This window comes from Pteropus vampyrus, unplaced genomic scaffold (genome assembly GCF_000151845.1).
Source record: "Pteropus vampyrus isolate Shadow unplaced genomic scaffold, Pvam_2.0 Scaffold114, whole genome shotgun sequence".
NCBI classification, from domain to species: Eukaryota; Metazoa; Chordata; class Mammalia; order Chiroptera; family Pteropodidae; genus Pteropus; species Pteropus vampyrus.
The window spans coordinates 761,083-780,095 of NW_011888895.1; the positions used below are offsets into that span (position 1 = coordinate 761,083).

Below are 19,013 nucleotides of genomic sequence, written 5' to 3' on the forward strand. Positions count from 1 at the left end.
ATTGGAAAACTCAGAAAAGTATAAAGAAAATAAAAACTACTTGAAATTTTACCACCCAGAGAACATGGAACAACATAAAAAAGATGCTAAAATTATATCATTTTGCCTCCACCTTCTGGAGATAACCAGTGTTTATATATGTCCTGTATTCTTCTAAAAATACACGTAGGAATACACGGCCTACATAAATGGGATCCGTGATACTGTTTTTAAGCCTTCCTTTTTAATTATCAACGTAATAAGAATGTCCATTCTATATATCAACAACATCATTTAAATACCTCCAAATAAGGAATTTTTCCAATTGTTAGAAACATTTTGTAAGATACATCTTTGTGTATTTTTTAAATGTGGAAAAAGTCTAAAGGTATATATGCTTTTAATAAGAAGGACACATATTAGCAGTAATTATCTCCAGAAGGGGAACCCAGAATTATATGATAATTTCACTTTCTTCTTTATGTTATTCTATGCAATCTCTGGGTGACACATTTTTAAGAGGGACTTATATGGATGGCTTATTTTCTGCTTTGTACTTTTTCAAATAATTATGCTTCTCAGAATAACCACAGCTAATATTTTGTTAATATGTCCCAAGAAATTTTAAAAGTATATCTTAAAACATCATTGGAATCAGACTGTGTATAGGATTTGCATCCTGACTGAATCCCCGGATGGTGTCCTGTGGGCATTTGCCCATTTCCCTGATGGCCGTTTTGTGTGGGGCTGCGGTGATTGTTTTTCATTCCTTTATCATGGCCTGTTGGCACTGTTCTGATTTTCACAATGTAATGCTATGAGGAATAGCCGTGCCCTGGAATTATTTCGATTCTCTGAGTACCTCTTAGACTTTAATCCTGGAAGTACAGTACTGAGTCAGAAGGCATAAAAATTTAAAGGCTCTCATTGTATACGAAAAGACTAGTTATAAGAATTTTTGCTCATTGATTACTTTCACAAAAGCTCTGATTCATTAGTTATAATGAAACAGTGCTACAGATAACTTGTTATTGTCTCTTTTATTTTTAAAGCAGATGTGTTAGTCCTATTCTTAGAAATAGTTATGAATAATTACAAATATTGTATGTGAACATAAAAACCATGCTTCTCTCTCATTTTTCAAAATAATTTTAAAGCTAACCATCTTAAAGAAAAGTTTGAAAATAAAGAGATTTTGTCAAATATTACTCCCTTCCTCTTCTACGAATTTGACATAGTTGGAATAAAAATTTATGTAGTTTTTACATTACAAGCATTTCTTTCTTCCGTGTTGCTACATAGTCTTCATGACTATCATTTTCACCTACTCCAAATTATTCCATTGACTTCATGTACCATAATTAACCATACTCCTACTGAACACTTAGGTCATATCCAGTCGTTTTACTTTCATAGCACTGTGGTGAATGTGGACTACCTCCTTTGGTTCGAATCCCCAAAGTGGATTGACTGGATCTGAATCTAAATTTTTGTTCCTTCAGAATTTTCATTAATTCATATTGGGCTGTCTTCTAGATTAGTCTTAATTATTGAAGTTTTATTCCAACGACCACATGAAATTCATGACATTCGCATTGGCAGAGCACCCAGTATGTGCTGCGATGTCCTTAGGAACCTAAGTGACCAGGACGCTGTCCGTTTGCGAAGGGTCCCCTCTGGGGCCTGGATGCTTCAGACAAAAAGAGACTGCTTTTTTGCATGCCCAGTTGGTACTGCAGTGAATGCATTCGGCTGCCACTCACAGAAGCCTTTTATTCCATAGCCTTTGCCAAGAAGGAAAGAAAATACACAGAGGCAGGGAGGTAATCATTATGTAACACCCTCGTTTTTTTTTTTTTTCCCTTTTTCTGTTTCCTTTTGTGAGAACATCATCAAATCGGATGGAAACGCGTTTATGGTGTCTCCTTTCTGCTAAAGCAGACTCTAGCGACTTCATTTTCAGAGATGCAGAATTTACAAAGTTTATAAATGCTGCTTTGTTGCCCGTGAGCTGTGTGGTTTGGCCTCCAGAGTTATCTCAGATAGCACAAATAAATCTGGCGGCCTCCAGTTGTCCCAGCTCGGCGTGGCCCCCTCCCCTGTTTGTCTCCCCCCTCCGAGTTTCCTCTTGGTCTTCAGCAGCATAAACCCAGTCTTCTCATCAATATGCCCTGTTAACTGCTGCCAAACCTCCAAGCAGTTTAGGGCATATGTTCCCTTAATCATTTCTCTTTGTTCCAGAAGTCTGTGTTTGGTTTCTGGACCTCCTCCCCCGCTCCCACCCCCCTGCCCCAATTCTACCATCACCGCCGCTGGCTACACAGCACACGACTGTCTACTGTCTATTTAAAGAACAGCGTAGATTGCTGCCATGGAGAGGGCCTTCGCAGTCTGCTCACAACGTGCTAAATCATCCCCCCTTCCGGAGGAAAAGTGTGCTAGCCGCCCCGAGAGAGCCCGCGGGCGCGCCCAGCTAAAGCGCTGGCACCCTGGGGGAAGCGGAGGTTCCTCGAAGACAGTTTACCTCCCCGCGGGACAAAGCTTCCTTCTTAGGGCTGCGCTGTTCCGACGCAGGAAAAGGACGCTTTGTTCTCGGAGTCCCACGGTGTCCAGGCACCGCTGCTCTCAATGGCTTATTCATGGTGTCCAAGAGAAATACTTCTGCATCTGCACTTCATTCAGATGCAAGTGGGCCTGGCACACGGACGCCGGCCGGCCTGCTGGCCGGGAGTGCCCTGTGCCTGTGGCCCAGCCCCCGCCCGCTGCTGCAGGGCCCTCCTTAGCAAGTAGAGGGGTCCCCTGGGCGCCCCGAGCCAGCGGTGCACACAGAGACACTGGTGTCCTCTCTGCTTTGAGTAGTTTCCTTGTCTTACCGTTTCGTGAGGTTCCACCTCGTTCCTTGGTCCTGGAGGGAGGATGAAGCGTTGATAGCGAAGTCGTCCCCAGGGCCATGTCCGCAGCCCGGGGGCACGTGGAACCCTGGAAACGATGATGGGAAACTGTTTATACCAAGTACCATCTCCCATCACCCATGCCTTCGTCACCCCCAAAGTATTTCAGAGAGGCCCCAGCAGCTGCACCGACAGTGGGCAAACCCGATTCCTGCTTTGTTTAATAAATCCTACCACGCGCTATGCCTACTCCGCGCCTGGGAGCGCAGGGGAAAACGCCTAACGGAGTCAAAATGCATAGAGTGCAGCCGGGGGAGAAATTCAGAGTGGGGGCTTTTTTTCCCTTTTCTGAAAAAAGTTCCCGTTGCCGTGTCCGTGGAGCCTGGAGCCAGAGGGCACTTTCCCACCTATCCCCCTAAGGAAAGTCTGTATTCTTTTAAGTGAAACCATTTTAAAAGCAGAGCTGAAGCCGAAAATGATCCAAGGTTCTCCCTAGTTCTCAGAAGGTGTAGATTTATTTACTATAGTTAAAACGTAATTAGTTCTCAGGGGAGAGTGTATCTTTTAAACGGCTTTATAGCCACCATATTGGTTTTCTGAATAATCAGAAACTTCTGTTATGATTATGTTCTAGCGTTCGAACAGAAATGCTCTGTAAGTGGAAACAAATGTCAGGAATTGGTAGTGTCACTCGAAGAAGGGACACCGCGTCAGAAAGAACTCGATGGGATAGTCCAAAGAAATATAACCTATCAGCACCTTAAATAAACTGGATAACAGCTCAGGCGGGTACACGTGCCTCCCTGCCTTGGGCTTCTCGGAAGCCGGAATGGGGGCACAATCCCTCGAAAGCCAGGAGATGGTCCTTCCTTACCCACACGTTCACAGATGTATGTAAACAGTGTCCCCAGCTTTGCGCTTAGGTTCCCTGTGCAAAGCTGTTCTGGCTGACCAGTCTTTCCCACCATTTGCAGGTTGATGTTTGAGATGCCGCAGGAAATGGGTTTAATAGCCATCGCAGCCCGACAAACAGAGGGCAAAGGTCAGTCATCTTTTATTATCGTTTCTGTTATGTCTGTTTTTTAAAATCTGTGACTCGTGGCCAGAGAGACGATTGATTGAGTGTGTTGATTGTCAAGATGGCTCAAATTAGTAGTGGTTTGTTTTCATGCCCCACCCCACCCCCCAGCCCCAAGTTCAGTGGAAGAAGAGGAAGCGAAATTGATCAGAAGATTGAGCCTGAGAGTTACAGCATTCTCTCAAACTGAGATGTTTGTTAATCACTTAACATTGGCTTGTGATGGTTTTAACATTTGGTTCACTACATCTTGTAAATTCCTTCTGACACATTCTAGGCATTGCACTTTGTGAATCATAACTGCTCTAGAGACATTTATTTTCCTGAAGGGTCTCTGTGAGGGGCCTTCTGTGTCTGTACTGAGTACCACGTGGAGGGACTGGAATTGGCATAGAGTGGGCACTCAGGCAGTGCCCATTCACAGAGTGCCCGCAGAGAAGCAGAGGGCTGCTCAGTGCTGACCCTCAGAGGCGAGAGCAGATGCCGTGCCCATGGTCTTGCAGGAGGCACCCCGCCCTGCCTTTTCCCACCCCTAGCCGATGCCAGGCTGACTCAGATGTACTTTTAACCTTGAGACTCCTATGCCTTTCTCAGAAGAAGCAAAGAAATAAGGAATCCACTATTTTCTGCTTCTTCCTCTTAAAGGTGACTTTTGAACATAAAGAGAAAAAAATTCATTTCATCAAAAGCCACGGGGCTCAATAAACAGGTTTAAAAAAGTATATAGAAAAACTTTGGTTAGGTGTACCTCCCATTTTGATTATTTTATTTTCCTGACTTCGATTTTAAGAAAATTCAAAACAAAAAACAAAAAAAACCCAAACAAACCCTCAGAGTTAATACTAGGGATCCTTTTTTAAATTCAGCTTTCATTTTTAAAAATAACAGTGAGATATATAATTCACACACCGTTCAGTTCTCTCGTTTAAAGTGTGCAGTTTTTCATATGTTCACAAGGTTGTGTGACCATCACCAGGATAGGAGTCAGTTCTCAGAAGGGGTGTCCAGGGCCTCTCCTGGACCAGTACAGATTCGGTTCGGTTGCCCTCATCCCTGTTTTTGCCGGCATCACCGTAGGTGAGACTTCAGCTGAGAGCGATGTCCCAACACTGTGAGGCTCTGAGCCGTCAGAGCACAGATGATATGCTCCCAGAGGCAGAGCAGCCGGCTGATCATCGGGAAATTGTTCAGCAGCAGGGCTTCAGATTTTGAAAAGCTCCTCTGTGACTGAGTTCACCCCAGAATATCCACGTGTCTTAATCAGTCCACGTCTGTTCTGGTGGGACGTGTCTTCGCCATGTGGCTCCGAGTCCTCAGGCACGTTTTCTGGCACAATGTGCTTCTGAGTCTGTTCTTGTGGCAAAGTGGCCAGTTTCCCAGTGGGGCCTGTCTTCCAGGGCGCGGAAGGAATGCATGGCTGAGTCCCGCGGGATGTGCTCTTTCTACTCTGCTGGTCTCCATCCCACTGAGGTCCAATCTGGGACAGAGGATCCCGTTCGTCCAGCATCTGGCGTCCCTGGCGGTCGTGGAGGCGGTCAGGTCCATTCCCGGGTACCAGGTACGTGCAGTTCCCTCACCTTTACGTCCCCACTCTGCGTGCACATCTTGGCTCGGGCTCGTTTATAGCATTTGTTTGCGGGATCGCCGCATGTGGAGCCTCGGCCTGCTTTTTGCAAAGCTGACAGCTGTGTCCCTGGAGTTCTAAAGCCACCATCAGGTTTTACAGCTGCTTCAGGCTCACCAGAATGCGTTTCCCCCGCAGGATTCCCTTTCTGTCCTGTTGTCAGATTTCTCAAACAGCCTAGTAAGGGTGAGTCTTTTTTTTTTTTTTTTCCTATTGGATGCAATTGGACTGGATGGGTCTATTTGTCTGCATTTTCTGGTGAAAAGCCTTATTTTATAGATCTCAAAAGTCCTCATTTCCTACCTTCCTTACTACGGCCTGTGCTCGGCAGAGCCATCCTTGGTCTGCAGTTGCATGAGTTCAACGTGCAGGTTTGTTTGGGGCTCTCTGCCCCCAGCCGTAGGGACAGATGTGCCCACTTCTTCGTTACCGTTGGATGCTTTGGTGTCAGTGATTAAGAAGATAAGAAAAAGACAGTGGTTAACAGAATTACTAAAGCCTTTTCCCTCATACCTGGCCCCCACCTACCATATCACCCTCCTCAGTTTTCCTGGAAGGATTTCATACGGCTATAAAAAGGAGGGTCTTCCCCTGGCTCCTTCCTACCTACAGCTGTTATGTCGGGCTCCTACTCTGGCCGTTCTGTTCATCCTGGAGGCCCAGCTCTAATGCTGGCCCCTGAACCCTCAAGCTGCAGGCTCTCCCTTCAAATAGCTAAGCCTCTTCCGTGGTATCTCCCACGACTTGCTCTGAAGCAAAGTTATTTGTACTCCTGTTCTGTCTCCTACAGAGTAAGCAGCTCTCTGAATGCAGAACTAGTTTTATTTTGATCCTCAAAGAACCTAGCATAATGCTTTAGACACAAGGCCCGCATCAGCCATTTGAATAAATGATTAATTGAGACAATAAAAAATAAGCATGCAGCCTTTCTCTTCACCTTGGAATAGATGTCCCTGTTTACCTGCGTGAGAGCCCACAATTTCATAAGCTGCATCATTAACTCGATCCGAACATGGGAACTCAGAACACAGCCAGGCGTCTGAGCAGGCCTGGCACAGAAGCAAGTGCCACCCGCGGGGTTGGGGGGTGTTTCTGAGCTTTGGCAGGGGCTGTGCGGGGCATAGGGGGACATGGGAAGGCAAGCGAGAAGAAAGAAGGGAACTGCCAGGGGGACCAGGACAAAGGTCTCTGCATTATAGATTTTCTAGGCCAGCGTTTCTCCACCTTGACGCGTGGGTGTTTGGGCCCTCGCATCTTAGTTGGGGGCCATCCTGTGCGTTATAGGATGTGGAACAGTGTGTCTGGCCGTGGCCACGAGATGCAGCAGGTCTCCCTCAAACCCTGACAGTCGGGAATGTCTCCCCGTATTGCCCAGTGTCCCCTGGGGGCCAAAATATCCCCACCTTTGAGAAACTTATTCTAGACAGAAAAGAACTGTGAAGCTCCTTTCAGTTATGGGTCATGGCGAGCACCCTGCTTTTTCTCGTACTTGGGTTCTTTTGTGTCCCTGCATCTCTTCTCTCAGCCTAGAACGCTATGCCAGGGCAGGTGAGCTCATAAAGCACAGAAACATATTCCAGACGGTGGGGCGATGAGGAGGCCTGTTGGAAGGAGAGAAGGTGATTTCCTGGAAGCAACAGGCTACAGAGCCTCGTATTAAGCACCTGGACTTGATGCGAGGAAGCCCTGTGTTTTAATCCCAGCTCTACCTCGTCCAGGTGGTACGACCTCGGGCTGTCCTCTTTATGCTCCAGTGTCTTCCTCTGTCCCACAGGGGTGACACTACTGCTAGCGCAGTGATTTGGTGGAAGCAGCATACAGACCAGTGCCGAGAAAAGGGGCTCGTGCCGGGCCAGGCCCCCCGTACGGGAAAAGCCAGCCCCGCTGAACTCGGAGCCTGTCAGCTGCTCTCTGGGCTCAGTTTTATTTTGCTGTGTGTCTGTCCCTCTTCCAGCCTCATGTCTCCAGATGGACTTCCTCTACCCACAGATGGCACAACCTGGCTGCCAGCCTCAGGTCCAGGAGTCCAGGTGGCTCTGGTGCCTGCTGGATCTAAGCCAGTCTGTGTGCCCCAAGTACGAGTCATGGGGGAGGGGAGGGTCCGGATGGCCCAGCTGAACCAGTGTCCACCCTTGACTGCTCCACCGTGACCGAGGCACAGGGGGAATTGCTCAGGTCACACCCCTCAGGGTGGAGAGGACAAGTCTATTACCATTACACAAGTCGAAGGCCATCTCTGACCAGTCGGTGGAACGCGCCCCCCATCGGTGTCGTCATAGCTTTCTACTCGAACCATGTCTGCCGCCTTTCATGACAGCGGTTTCTTCGGGGCCATCTTTCTCTCTCGAGCCGGGGCCCCTCGAACCTGTGTATTATCCTCTCCCCGCCCCTGCACCTAGCACATGACAGATGCTCCACAGTGCTGGTGGTCCATACTGAGGAAACGAAATGAATTCTCAAGATGGGCATCGTCAGACAGTGTTTTGATGACGGTGAACATCGGTGGCGAGTGGGGACGGTGCTTCAATTACTACCGCTGTGTCCTTGAAGTCTATCTTGCTAGTTCCGAAAGGCACCTTAATTCTAGATTGTCCTAAAGAAGTAATTTAGCTGGCTGAAAAAGAAGAGAGGATGAGGCCCCGTGTTTCTTTAGTTTTGAGAGTATTCCGCTCAACTGACTTTTCGCTGGATGTCCTCAACTGGTCCCTGTGTGCCCATCGATTACTTGATTAATATGCCAATTTTCCTTTAGGATATCAACTTACGAGTGAAGTGGCCCAACGATATTTATTACAGTGACCTCATGAAGCTTGGTGGAGTTCTGGTTAACTCAACGCTTATGGGAGAAACATTTTATATACTTATTGGTGAGTTTTTAAAGCCTTTTCCCCAGCAATTTTAGATTAATAAAAATAGAAATGGTTTATACGTGGCTATATTGGAGATGTGAATTAACATATGAGATTACTTTTTTGGGGGGGGGTCTTACAAATATAGGATATAATACGTGTGTAAAACAGGCAGATTGATTGAAAGTGCTTCAACGGGTTTAAAATTCCCATCTGTGGCCAAGAAAACCAAATTGGTATCACATTAAACACATTTTCTTACACCTTTCCACACTCCTGCTTCTCATTGATTTAGAAATGATGAAAATAAACCACAGTGAGATAACACCTCACCCCTGTAAGTGCGGCTGTTATCAAAAAGACAAGAAATAACAAGTGTTGACGAAGACGTGGAGAACAGATCCCTCATGCTCTGTTGGTGGGGATGTAGATTGGTACAACCACTGTGGAAAACAGTATGGCGTTCCCTCAAAAAATTAAAAATAGGAATACCATATAATGCAGGAATTCCACTTCTGGGTATTTATCTGAAGAAAATGAAATCGCTAACTCAAAGAATTATATGCACCCCCATGTTCAATGCAGCATTATTTACAAGATATGGAAATAACCCGAATTGATGGATGAATGGATAAAGAAGATGTGATTCACACACACACACACAGAAGAATATTATTCAGCCATAAAAAAGAATGAAATCTTCTCATTTGTAACAACAACATGAATGGATCTTGAGGGCATTGTGCTAAATGAAATAAGTAAAACAGGGAAAGACAGATACTGTATAATCTCACTTATATGTGGAATCTTTAAAAAAATAAATAAATAAATAATAAGATTATAGATGCAGAGAATAGATTGGCGATTGCCAGAGGCAAGAGTAGGGGGTGGGCAAAATAGGTGGATGAAGGGAATCAAATGGTAGAAACTTGAGTTATAAAATAAATGCAGTTGTTCTCACTTATCCATGGGGGAACATGTTCTGAGACCTGCAGGGTGTAGTACCGAACCCTATTATATACTATGTTTTTTCTATACATATATACCTATGGTAAAGTTTATAAATTAGGCACAGTAAGAGGTTAGCAACAATAACTAATAATGAAGCAGAATAATTGTAACAATACACTATAATAAAAGCTACGTGAATGTGGTCTCTCAAAACATCTCGCTATACTGCACTCACCCTTCTTGTGATGATGTGACATGATAGGCACCTGTGTGATGAATGAGGTGACATGCATGATGCAGGCATTGTGACATAGTGTTAGGCTACTGTTGACCCTCTGATGGTATATCAGAAGGAGGATGGTGCACTTTGGGTGATCCTGGCTCATGGAGCCGTGACAATGTCAGTGGTTAGATGTCAGGAGCACACAATGTTGATGGTTGGGAAAATTTCATATTTTTGGACCACGGTTGACCACGGCTACCCGAAACCTCGGAAAGTGGACCCGTGGATGAGGGGACGCTACGTGAGCCCCGGGAACTGGACAGCACGGTGACTGTAGTTAACAGTGCTGTACTGTGTATTCGAAAGCTGCTAAGAGAGTAGATCTTAAAAGTTCTCATCACCAGAAAACAAAATTCTGTAACTATGTGTAGTGATAGGTGTTAAATAGACTTATTGTGGCGATTTTTTGTTTTTCATTATGTATAAATGTTATGTGGTAAACCTGAATCTAATCATTCATTATGTGTACATCTGAAACTAATGTAATGTTGTATGTCTATTATACCTCAGTTTAAAGAAGAAAAAAAAAAAGTACAATGGTAGCCCAAACCTAGAAAACTGGATGCATTTTTTTTAATTACAAATATTTTAATATCAACAAAATACAAAATAAGTTCGCTAGTCATCTCGCTTCCTTTTATGACAAAAATTAGTCCATGCATTGTTTAACAGCTTTATTGAGGTATAATTTTTATGCAATATAATTCACCCATTGAGAGTATACAATCCTATTATTTTAGTAAATGTTTACTAAATCAACACAGTCATCTACACAATCCAGTTTTAAAACATTTTCTAAATTTCTAAAATTTCCCTTATGCCTCTTTGTCTTCCCTACCCTAGTCCTAGGCAACCACAGATCTACTTTCTGTCAATAATTTTACCATTTATATTTAAAAAAAAAAATGGTAAAAATAAACATTTACTGTACCATTTTGTAATAAGAAAAGAAAGTTAATTTCTGACATGGGTCTCCTGGTGGTCTTCCTTTCTTCATTTGACTTTCCCAGGCCGCGAAAAGGTTGTGTTCTTTGTAACCTGTAGGATAAGCTCCAGGCTGGACGAGGTGGGATAATGAACCCCTCTCCCTTCAGCACCTCTAGGTCTGGCAGGGAGATGGATTCAATATCGGTTTTAGAAATTCTTAAGCCCCTGGTCATCCAACTGTCAGCCTCCCCATACTTACTGCCCAGGAGAGTTTGTTTGATGTTCAGACATCGGCACTGGACAGAAGACTCATGACCGTGTGTGGGAAGTGCCAGCCAAAGAATACAGGCTTATGTTTCCAGCTCTGCTACCAACGGGCAGTATTATTCTGGGCAAGCTGCTGCTTACCCTCAGAGCTCCTTTCCCATCTTTAAACGGGCCAGACACAGAGATGCTTAAGTGGAGTCCACAGATATCCGGAGGCCCAGGGACGGTTTCAGGGAGCCAAGGAGTCCTGTCAGCGTAAGGGACGTGAGACACTGTCCTGTGGAGAGAATCCATAGCTTTTATTAAATACTTAAGGCCGTGGGCGGTGGTGAGAGGGGTGCACCTTTGATCCAGGATTCGATCGCCAGGAGGGAAACTCTGTGGTTCTTGGAAGGACACAGCCTAAGTTGACAATAGTCAATGCTGCTATTTTCCCCAGCACTTTAAATTTTCTGAATACAAGACAGTATTTTCAGCACTATATACACTAAATTTCACGCCTTACGCTCCATAGGTACTTCAGATATTGTGTATATGGTTGAATGAATGAGCACACGAAGACCTGCAGATTCTGATCCTGTGCCATAGTTACTTTTTTCTAGGTGTAATTTACCTTGCTTTGTATTTTAATAGGCAGTACATTAAACACACACACACACACACACACTCACTCACTCACTCACATTCATTCTGGAGCTTCACACCGAAAATAGCTCCAAACACTTACCAAAGAAAAGTTATAAATTTTGTTCTGTGTGGGAGTCTTTTTTTTTTTTTTCCAGACACCCTGAAAACACCTTAGTCTTATTGCCGAGTTCTTGAAGTATTTCGTTTCTGATTAAGGCCTCTTTGAGGTTCATTCAGGAAGACTGACCCTTCCCGGAGAGGGTGGTGGGGAGGGTGGTGGCGTTAAGTAGCTGCGAGATAAGCCCCATTCACACCCTGCTGGTAACTCACTTTCCCGAAGCCTTCCTTTGGGAGCCTGTAAAAGAGCCACAGGACGTGGGCTGGCCCCTTGCCAGCATCGTAACCCTAGCACCGACGACATCCAAGGATACAGTATTAAAAGATGTGTTCTGTGGTTGTGCCATGAACAAGGTTTGAAATCTCTGAATCCAGAGTTTACTTCTTAAGACCCGAATAAAAGTCTTTGTTTTCGAGCCTGTGTCTGTTATTCAAGTAGGAAAAGAAACAAGAGATTTTCAGTGCCGAGCTGCAGTTCTTGGCCGGACCACATGACACATGGTTTTGTCCCATTCGTGGCTTCTGTTTAATTAGCTTGCTTTTTTCCCAACCTATTGGCAGTAAGCTTGGGACAGTCCTGGCTTGATGAGGATAATAAAGATGGACTCAAAGATATAAGTCATTCTCTTAAGTGGCCACAGAGACAATGAACTCAAAATGAGGACCAGGAAGCAGGAAGTTGATGGTACAACCTGTGCCTTATGTAGGTAGTTGAGAGAAATGTGTAATGCCATCAGTAGGTTGAGCTGCTCATGTTTTTCTGTTGTTTGTTTGGATTTTGACCAGGCTGTGGATTTAACGTGACCAACAGTAACCCCACCATATGCATCAATGACCTCATCGCAGAATATAATAAGGAGTACGGGGCGGAACTGAAGCCCTTAAGAGCCGACTGTCTCATTGCCAGAACCGTGACCGTGCTGGAGAAACTGATCAGCACGTTTCAGGACGAAGGGCCCGACGGTGTTCTTCCCCTTTACTATAAATATTGGGCACACAGGTCAGTGCTGGCCTGTCTTCATTCTTTTAAAATTCCTTTATTAAGTCCAAAGTTCAATATCTTAAAATGAGAAACTAAGCTCCGGTCTAGGTAATTATTTTTTTACCTTTCCGATGGCACCACCTTGAGCAAATTAGCACCACCAGTAACAGGACCGAGGGCATCCTTTGCCTCCTGGTGGGACGCAGTGAGAAGATCATCACTGGAGAGTTTTCCTACCAGCATGTTTGAGACAAATCTAATTGCGAGGAAACTGACATATCTAAATTGTGGAACATTCTAGCTCACAGTGGTTTTCAAAGTGACATCCCCAGGTGGCAGCAGCAGCAGCCTCACCTGGGAAACTTGTTAGGAATGCAAATTCTGGAGTCTCAGTCTGGACCTCCCAGAGGCTGGGGCCCAGCCTTGTGGTTTAACAGATGCTCCAGGGGTTTTCATGCATCTCAAGTTCCAGAAGGGCCGATGTATGTAAACCAACGGGCCTCGACCTTTAAAAAATGTCAGTGTCTTAAAACAACAAGGTGGGAGCTTTTTTGAGATTAAAGAAGCATGACAGCTAAATGCAATATGTGATTCATAATTAGATCCCGGATGGGAGGAAATAGCCACAAAGGGTATATTACAGGACGGTGGGGAAATTCAAACATGGACTGTACACTAGGTGATGTTATTGTATCAGGACTTGATTTCTTGAGGGTGATAATAGTATTATGGTTTTGTAGGAGATGGTTTCTAAGTATTTAAGTGTAAAGTGACAGAATGCCTGCAACTTATTTTTAAATATCTGCCCCAAAATGCATGTGTGTGTGTGAAAAAAGAAGGCAGACAGGGAAAATGGTATCGGTTGGTGTGACTGTAAGTGAAGGGAGAATATGAGGTTCATTGTACTATTTTATTTCAACTTTTCTGTAGGTTTGAAATTCTTCAAAATAAAAATTCGCTAGGGCATGCGGGGCGGGGTTGCTTCCTGTACTTTTTAAAACCGTTAACAAGGATGTAATTCAGTGGGTACATTTGGAAAATATTCAAAAGAGAATGAGTTTAACTTGTAGCTGATGCTATCCAACTTTATTTAATAAGATGAAACTTTTCAACTCTGCTTCTTTTTCCCCAATCCCAGCCAAAAAAAAAAAAAAAAACCCTTAGAGAATTGCAGTGTTTCTCAACAGTGCCAGAGGCGAGGAAGAGGTACAGATCACCCCCGGGGTGATCAGAATGAGGCAGGGGAGTAAGCGGGTATAAGAGAAACGGTTGCTAACGCCCTGTGGGGCCTCCCCATCACCCTGGTTAGTCTAGCACTTAGCAAGACAGCGCCCTCAGACTGGTGGAAGTCAGAGCCCAGACTCGTGTACCCAGGCCCTGGCGACCGTCCCGTTGTAGCGTGCATAACCCTTAACCCGGGGCCTCAGACCACCGCGTTACGTCCCCTGTAACCTCTGGCCGCTTCCTTTTCAGTGCTCAGCAAATCCGCCTGGGAGGTGAGGAGGGGCCCAAGGTGTGGATCGTGGGCCTGGACGATTCCGGGTTCCTTCAGGTCCACCAGGAGGACGGCAAGGTCGTGACTGTGCATCCGGACGGCAACTCCTTCGACATGCTCAGAAACCTTATCGTCCCCAAGCAGCTGTAGTCCCCAGGGGCCTGGCGCGCCGGGCGGCAGGTCGGGCAGCCGCCGCGAAGAGTCGGGACGAGCCCACAGCAAGCATTCCAGTTCAGGTTCCTCCGTCTTTCCTTGCCCACGGATCTGGAGCGCTAATTTAGAGTCACAGGCTGTTTTTTTTTTTTCTCTCTCCTATTAACCTGTTAATTCTTTCATTTTGTTCTGTCGGTCGTCATTTCATTTGGTGTTGGAAGTTGACCTCGGGTGGAGGGCTGGCAAGTGGCAGGTTTAGTCCAGGGAAAGCCCTACCGTAGGTGTGACCTGCTCTCTCGCTTGGGCTTGGAGGTGTGTTTATTGCCTCTCCCCACCCACCCCCCAAAGAAGTGTTTAGGTGGAAACAGCAAAGGAATAATTCAAATATTTTCCCAGTAGTGGAGACCTTTACCCCTAGACTATTAAAAAACAAATCGGAAAAAAGCTCGGGGGCCCGGCCATTGCCGAGTTAGAGGTGTGGTAATCCTGTTTATAAGCGCCCAGGGAGGCATTTTCCTACTGGAACGTACATTGGCACTTAGTCCTCGTTTTATTTTTGTGTTAATGAACAAAAGAGAAGGTCGAGGGCCAATAACTGTCCAGTGGCTACAGAGATGCGTCCAGCTGGTACGGTTGCCATGATACTGTGGAGGAAATCAGCTAATTACCTTGACATTGATATATGAGCGCTCCTTTCATAAGTTTAAATTTACTGCATATTCTGAAGTGATGGGATCAAGTTCAAGATGCTTAAAGGGTTGATTAGGCATTGCTGGGTGTGGGTGTGGGCGGTTTGCTCTAACAGCTGGAGATGAAGGCTCTGCTCACCACACACAAGGCAGGATTTGGAGCCATTAAGCCTGGTTCAGGCGCAGTTGGAAATGTGGAGCGTTCCTGCAAGACTGTGCCGCACAGAATACAGAAGCGCATGGCATTCTCTTTGCAAGTCATCTTTTTTTTACCCCTTTTTTCCTGTATTGCCAAGAAAGAAAATGTTATCGATACAGAAAACCATCATTTAAGAGGGAGTCTGTGTGTGTGTGAGAGAGACAGAGAGAAGCTTTAAAAGATCTTCAAAATCTGCTCTCCTAAAAGAGTCCATCGAAGAACAAAAGAAAGGAAGCCTTTTGATATGCATTTGCTATTTCCAGATGTACTCCATGCTTTTTCCATGTAACTCCTATCTCTGTTGAACTTGTGAATCACACATTACTTTTCAGCCTTAAAAGCCAATTTTTGCCCACTTTTCTCTCTTCCTGCCAGGCCCAACTGAAATTAGTGGAAAGAAAACTTGATGGAGCTCTCAGCTTTGAACAAAATCCCTTTATTGTATACTAGCACCATCTTTATCCAGCTCTTAGCCAGCTAGGCTAATTCCAGAAGCTTGTGGTTTTCAGTACAAAATCTGTCTACCTTTAGCCAGGCACAGGCAGTCCCATAGGAAGGGAAAAAAATAACATGTTTAGTTAAGTACACCAACCCAATATGTGTTTTTTTGGAAATGCAACTTTTAAAAAGAACTTCAGAAGTAGTTTTTGCAAATAGGACTTCAATTAGAATTATTTTTCTCAAAAAAAAAAAAATCTCTCTCCTAAATGCCCACATCTTCTTTGGGAGTTAGTGACAAGTTTAAATAAAAGTCCACACCACCCCAAAATTACAAAATGGACTCACCCTTGAGAGGGCATCTGCAAAACATCATCAAGAAGAAAGATCTCGGGCGAATGTTGCAAGTTTCATTTCTCAAACTTTGTAATATAAGGCAAATCATCTCTCAGAGCTGCCATCATTACTTTTTGAATTTCATTGGGGGGGGGGTGGTTATTTAATGAAAAACATGCTATGTTTTGTTTTAAGCTGAAGTCCTATTCTAGACAGTTCTGCTTTGGGGAAAAAATGTTATCATTTAATTTCCTTTCTGTAAATTAAAACTAATGAAGTGTGGCCACGTCACAGCAGATAGAGATGTTGCGGGCGTAGCGCTTTGCCTCTGTGCTTGTACAACTGTTCTTACTTGTGCCGACATCCAGTTGTCTTAAGGGAGACAAAATGGACTTAAAGCAGATGCTGTGTTTTTCATAAACCTGATCTTGCCTCCTGTGAACCAAAGACTTTTGTAATTCGCTTCTATAGGGCAGCTGAATAAAAGCATTTTACTTAGAGCTGTTAGCATCAGGGAAACCCTCTTGTACACTGCAGCCTCGATCTCAAGGAACTTTTAAAGTCTTAACAGAAACTGCTGTTCTTCATCATCTTTAAAACACGGCCACTAGACTCAGGATTGGTGTGTGCTTTCAGGACATTGAATGGTCTCCCAGTTTAGAGGCTGTGCGCTGAGCACCTACCACATATGTAAAAGGCAAAACATCTTCCCTTCTGGGCTAAGAGCAGATTTCAGGGGAAGTCTTGGGAACATGCCCACTAAAATAGGACAGAGCACTAGCTGGGCTTTCCGTGGCCCCTGCCGGGGCAGTGCCTCTTGGCACTGGGCAGATCCTGGCTGCGTTCGCAGGGCGTGGGCAGAGTAGGAAGGATTTGTGTCCAGTGTAAAGCAGTCGGTGGGTTCGCCGCTGCAGCATGCTCACTTTGCCTGGTGTGAAAATACGTGGCCTGACGAGGAAGGGGATAGGTAGGTGCCCAGGTCAGGTGCCCGCCCCGCCCTCCACATACACACATAGGGAGGTCACCCACCCTAGAGTCTGAGGACCAGGAGAGCAGCCAGCCTCACCCACAGTTTCAGGATGCAAAAGGGAGACATTTTAGGCTTAACATTCTGCAGATCTGTTCGCTCTTAACAGGCAGAAAACGGTGAATCCTTATTCCTGAGTAATTACTATGCATCTTTGAAATAAAAGAAAGTGGCAACCTTTGCATTTTTAGCTTTTCAAAGAACCATCTCTGGAAAGTCATTACTTTAAGCCAATGCCTATAAAAAGCAAGTCTACCAAAATAAACTTAAGACTTCCTACACAGTTTGGGCTCGTTGTTATTTTTACCACAAGTTTCATTTTTAAAAACAGGCAACTACTTTTGGTTACAGTATTTTTATTTATATTTAAACATTTTTACAAAATAAATAGTTTTACAAGGAAAGGAATATGTATGTATTTCTAAGTATTAAGAAGCCCGTGCTTTTTTTTTTTTTTTTGGACGTATTTTGACAAATGTATTATGCATCATACAAAAGAGAAATCTTATTATTCCAAAAATGAAAGTTAGCAAAACCTAAAAAGTAAAAAAAAAAAAAAAAAGTTTGAGATGAGAAATCTAATAATTTAATGTAAATTTTTAAAAATTAATGTAATAACAAATTTAAGAATAGATTTTGTTTCTGTAGAATTTTTCTTGGTGTTTTATGAACCTACTTGACTTTTGTCTTGACAGTTTTAAGATTTTAATCTCATATATCCTACTGAAGTTTAGGAATAGCTTGAATAATGCACTTTAGATAACCCAAGGGCTACGATTCTCTAAAATTTTAAGCTACTGTAATTTTCTGGCATTTAATTGAAAATGTTCTTTTTACCACATCTTATCCGTGGCGGCCCCCACAGTCCACTTTAACTGCCTTACAGTTACAATAAATTACAGCTTCGGGTAGATTTTATGCAGGATTCATAGGGTCCAGGGGAGAAAGACATGGCCCAAAGAACTTTAAAAGGATAAAAGGGGGTGTGCAGAACGTATAGGCTCTGGCAGATTTCCTCAGAGCAGCCCTCCTTCACACCCTGCTCACTTCTCTACAAAAGTATGAATGGAATGGCTTTTCTAGCAAGGGCTTCCATGAACATAAAGGAATTCCTTTCCCTAGGAGGCCCCGCCAGTCTTGAACTGGGCTTATTTCTCAAATCCATTCGATCTGGCATTTTTGTCAACGTGTTAGGACCCACTACAATTTTTTTTCTTTTTTTTGTAAAAGAGAGGCATATTGATTAAAATGCTTCCTTCCCTTGCCAGACCCTCACAGAAGTCAAGAAGCGATATCCCCAGCTTAAATGTGCAGACTCTTAAAAGATGGAAGTAACAATATTAGGTTGCCATAGTAACTGCTCTTAACTTTGCACTGAGCCTCAGAGGCCTCAAAGCCAGCTTGCCGAGGAATCTTCCCTCATGTTCTAGGAAAACCATGTTTGTCTAGACAAAGACGTTTTCCCTAGTACATACTTTATTTTTCAAGTGCGTCTACACTCATCGTTATGCCTGTTTATGTTATTATTTGTAAATCTAATACTGTTCTTTCTTCACAGTAACCTTTGATCTTAAACTGCTACGAAAGCCTTCAAAAGCCTCTGTGGTTAGTGTTTACTAAGCACGGCCCCCAATGGCTAACAACAAGGTAGACGCATAAGCGTTTTGCGGGGATTTTATTGAAAACTGTCCGGTGACACTTGCTCATCCCACCTGCACCTTCCAGGAATCATGGTTTAATTACAAGACTCCTGAGCATAACAAGTAATACCTCAGGCTTGTTTTACGCGCACACACTCAGAAAGGGCTGCTAACGAGGTGTGGCTAAGTGCAGTAAGAGGTCTGAGTTCCACTCCTAGGACCCAGCCCCTTGGCTGCACAACACATGCTCCTAAATTCGCAGATTCCTTCTCCTCCTATAAGGCAGCCGACAGCCTGCTAGGGAACCAGGCAGGTCCTCATAGTGACACTGGGTTGGCAACAGATCATTTCACATCTTTGCAAAGTTGATGAAGGTGCATGCTGATTCTAGAACAACTAGTTAGAGACGTCTGTGAAAACCCTTTGCACTCAGAAAAGTGGAGTTTCCTAAAAGGTAACCA

At 44.3% G+C, this 19,013-nt stretch overlaps 1 protein-coding gene across 4 annotated transcripts in view; it reads left to right on the forward strand.

Annotated features, from left to right (window-relative positions):
* HLCS (holocarboxylase synthetase) overlaps positions 1-17,195 on the forward strand; it is a 188,432-nt gene extending 171,237 nt beyond the window's left edge. For 3 of the 4 annotated variants that reach the window (XM_023533862.1, XM_011365640.2, XM_023533864.1), the window contains exons 6-10: positions 3,845-3,912; positions 5,346-5,506; positions 8,325-8,439; positions 12,380-12,593; positions 14,049-17,195. In XM_023533862.1, the coding sequence (XP_023389630.1) occupies positions 3,845-3,912; positions 5,346-5,506; positions 8,325-8,439; positions 12,380-12,593; positions 14,049-14,220 (730 nt within the window). In that variant the 3' untranslated portion in view covers positions 14,221-17,195. The remainder of the gene's footprint in view (positions 1-3,844; positions 3,913-5,345; positions 5,507-8,324; positions 8,440-12,379; positions 12,594-14,048) is intronic. The other variant, XM_023533863.1, reaches the window with a different exon arrangement.
* Positions 17,196-19,013: the final 1,818 nt, after the last annotated feature.